This window comes from Echinops telfairi, unplaced genomic scaffold (assembly GCF_000313985.2).
Source record: "Echinops telfairi isolate 266 unplaced genomic scaffold, ASM31398v2 ScPeMD7_7469;HRSCAF=8507_1, whole genome shotgun sequence".
Lineage (NCBI taxonomy): Eukaryota > Metazoa > Chordata > Mammalia > Afrosoricida > Tenrecidae > Echinops > Echinops telfairi.
The window spans coordinates 148616974-148619097 of NW_022111373.1; the positions used below are offsets into that span (position 1 = coordinate 148616974).

The 2124-nt window shown below is 58.6% G+C and overlaps 1 protein-coding gene across 1 annotated transcript in view; it reads left to right on the forward strand.

The window, feature by feature from the left end:
- Nucleotides 1-2124, forward strand: part of SRD5A1 (steroid 5 alpha-reductase 1) — a 42791-nt gene that overhangs the window by 37091 nt on the left and 3576 nt on the right. The window contains exon 3 of the mRNA XM_004698403.2: nt 18-168. Coding sequence (XP_004698460.1) covers nt 18-168 — 151 coding nt within the window. The remainder of the gene's footprint in view (nt 1-17; nt 169-2124) is intronic.

Consider the following 2124-nt stretch of genomic DNA (forward strand, 5'->3'; position numbering starts at 1 on the left):
GTCCCTCTTTCTCCCAGGAGGCCTGTTTGAGTACGTGACCGCAGCCAACTACTTTGGTGAGATCGTGGAGTGGCTGGGCTTTGCGCTGGCCGGCTGGTCCATCCAGAGCAGTGCCTTCGCCCTCTTCACCTTCTGCAATCTATTCCGCAGAGCTGAGCATCACCACCGGTAAGCCCGCCTCTGCTGCGAGCCACGCGTCAGCTAAGCAAGTGCAAAGGGGGCAAGTATCTGCAAAGAAACCCAGCTCTGAGACGTCAGGGTCGGGGGTGGGGAGGGATGGGGGGTGGCAGGATGGAAGGAGCTTGCAATGGGCATCCAAAGGAGACAGGAAGGAGCCTACCTTCTGTGTGGCAGAGCTGGGTCTCTTCCCAGGCAGTGCGCCCACCGTGCGCAGCCACCGCCCAGCTGTCACTGGTGGCCCGTGGCCTGCTCTGAAAAAGACTTGGACACCCACTTCCTAATGTCATCCAGGGAAAATGAGTGACCCTGGGGAGAGCCCAGGGCCCGGCCAGCCTCGGGTCCATCCACCATGCCCAGGGCCACTGGGGCTCAGACCTGACGCAGCAGCCACCATGGGGACACCGGACGTTCACAACATCCGCATCCCACACAGCTGTCCCTATCACGTTGCCCAGGTGCTGCTTTGCCCAAGGGTCAGGGCCAACGTCCAGCAGGGGCCCCACAGCTGGAGCCGAAGGGCACTCATGGAGATCAAGGCCAGTGCCCGGTCCGGTGGCCGCCTTGTGAGCAGAGCCCTCCCTGCAGTCGGGAGAGGCCCTGAGGAGTGCGGGGCGCAGTGTCACTGGCCACTCCACACACCCGTAGGAACGCAGTGTCACTGGCCACTCCACACACCCGTAGGAACGATCCTTGATCACAGGGGTGGGCGTTCTCCCTGCGGCACGCAGGTGCCAAGCCCTCCAGTTCCGGGGACACAGCTGGACAACAAAACGCCTGGTCAGCAGAGGCCAGCCAGCCCTCCAGCTTGCAAGCAGACCAGTGTTAAGGGCAGACGGTAAAGGGCTACTCTGTCCACGGGCCAGGGGCTTTTACTGTGCCCCTTCTCCACCAGCCAGCAGTGGGCACGCTTCCATCCGGGGGTGCGGCGGAGAAGTCGCACACCCCATGGAGGTCTGTGGTGCTTGCTCACATCCGGACACCTTCCAGGGCGTCACCGAAGGCAGCACTGGCCCGTGCCCCGGCTAAGCGAGGACGCCTCACAGTGCTCGGCTGTTTGTGCGGCTGACCGCCATGTGGAACATGAACCCCAGGCACGCTCAGGACGCCATGTTTGACGGTGCGGCGGCACCCAGCGTAATAGTCATGGGAACACGGCGTGCACACATGAGGCTCTCCCCTATTCTACCCCCCACTAACCCTCACGCTTAAAGACACTGGCAGCTTGATGAGGGAGCTTCAGGGGTTCAACCCCGGCTCTGTTCCCCAGAAATGCTCCTGTTCACGCCAATTGGAGATCAACGGATTAATGGACCCCGAAAGACCCTGAGACCAGAAGAACGCGTGGTGCCTGGCCGCCACTGCCAACTGCCGCAAGAGCGGGCCGAAAATGTTGACCGAAACTGAAAATCCTAAGAGAGATGAGGCTTACCCGTTAGATAGCGACCAGTAAGGGTTGGTTGGTTGGTTTACCGGGACATTTTTAAGACATGATTTCTTGAGGTGGCTGTGTGAGTCCAGTTACTATATGAATGAAAAATGGCTCTATGTAATTATCAACAGGAGAATATTTTATTCCTGTTTAATAGCCACTGCCATGCTGTCTGTTCTGACTCACAGCGGCCTTCTAAGGCTTCTGAGTCTGTAAGTCGTGACGGAGGTAGACAGACTCTTCATCCTCCTGTGGGGTGGCTGTTGGGTCAAAACCACCAACCTTGCAATTTAAAACTCAGGCGCCACCAGGGACCCCTAGTCCTGAGGAAACACATGTGTCCTGTTTGGGTTAGCGTGTTGGGCTGGGTTGTCCACAGAAACGAAACCAGTGACACTCATCTTTGTGTAAGGACTTGTTATATCCAGAAGGCAGTGCGGCTCAGTCCAACTGAAGTCCCTGGTTCCACACAAGCTGGAGCCCACTGCAGACCCACCTCGCTGCAGACTGCTGAA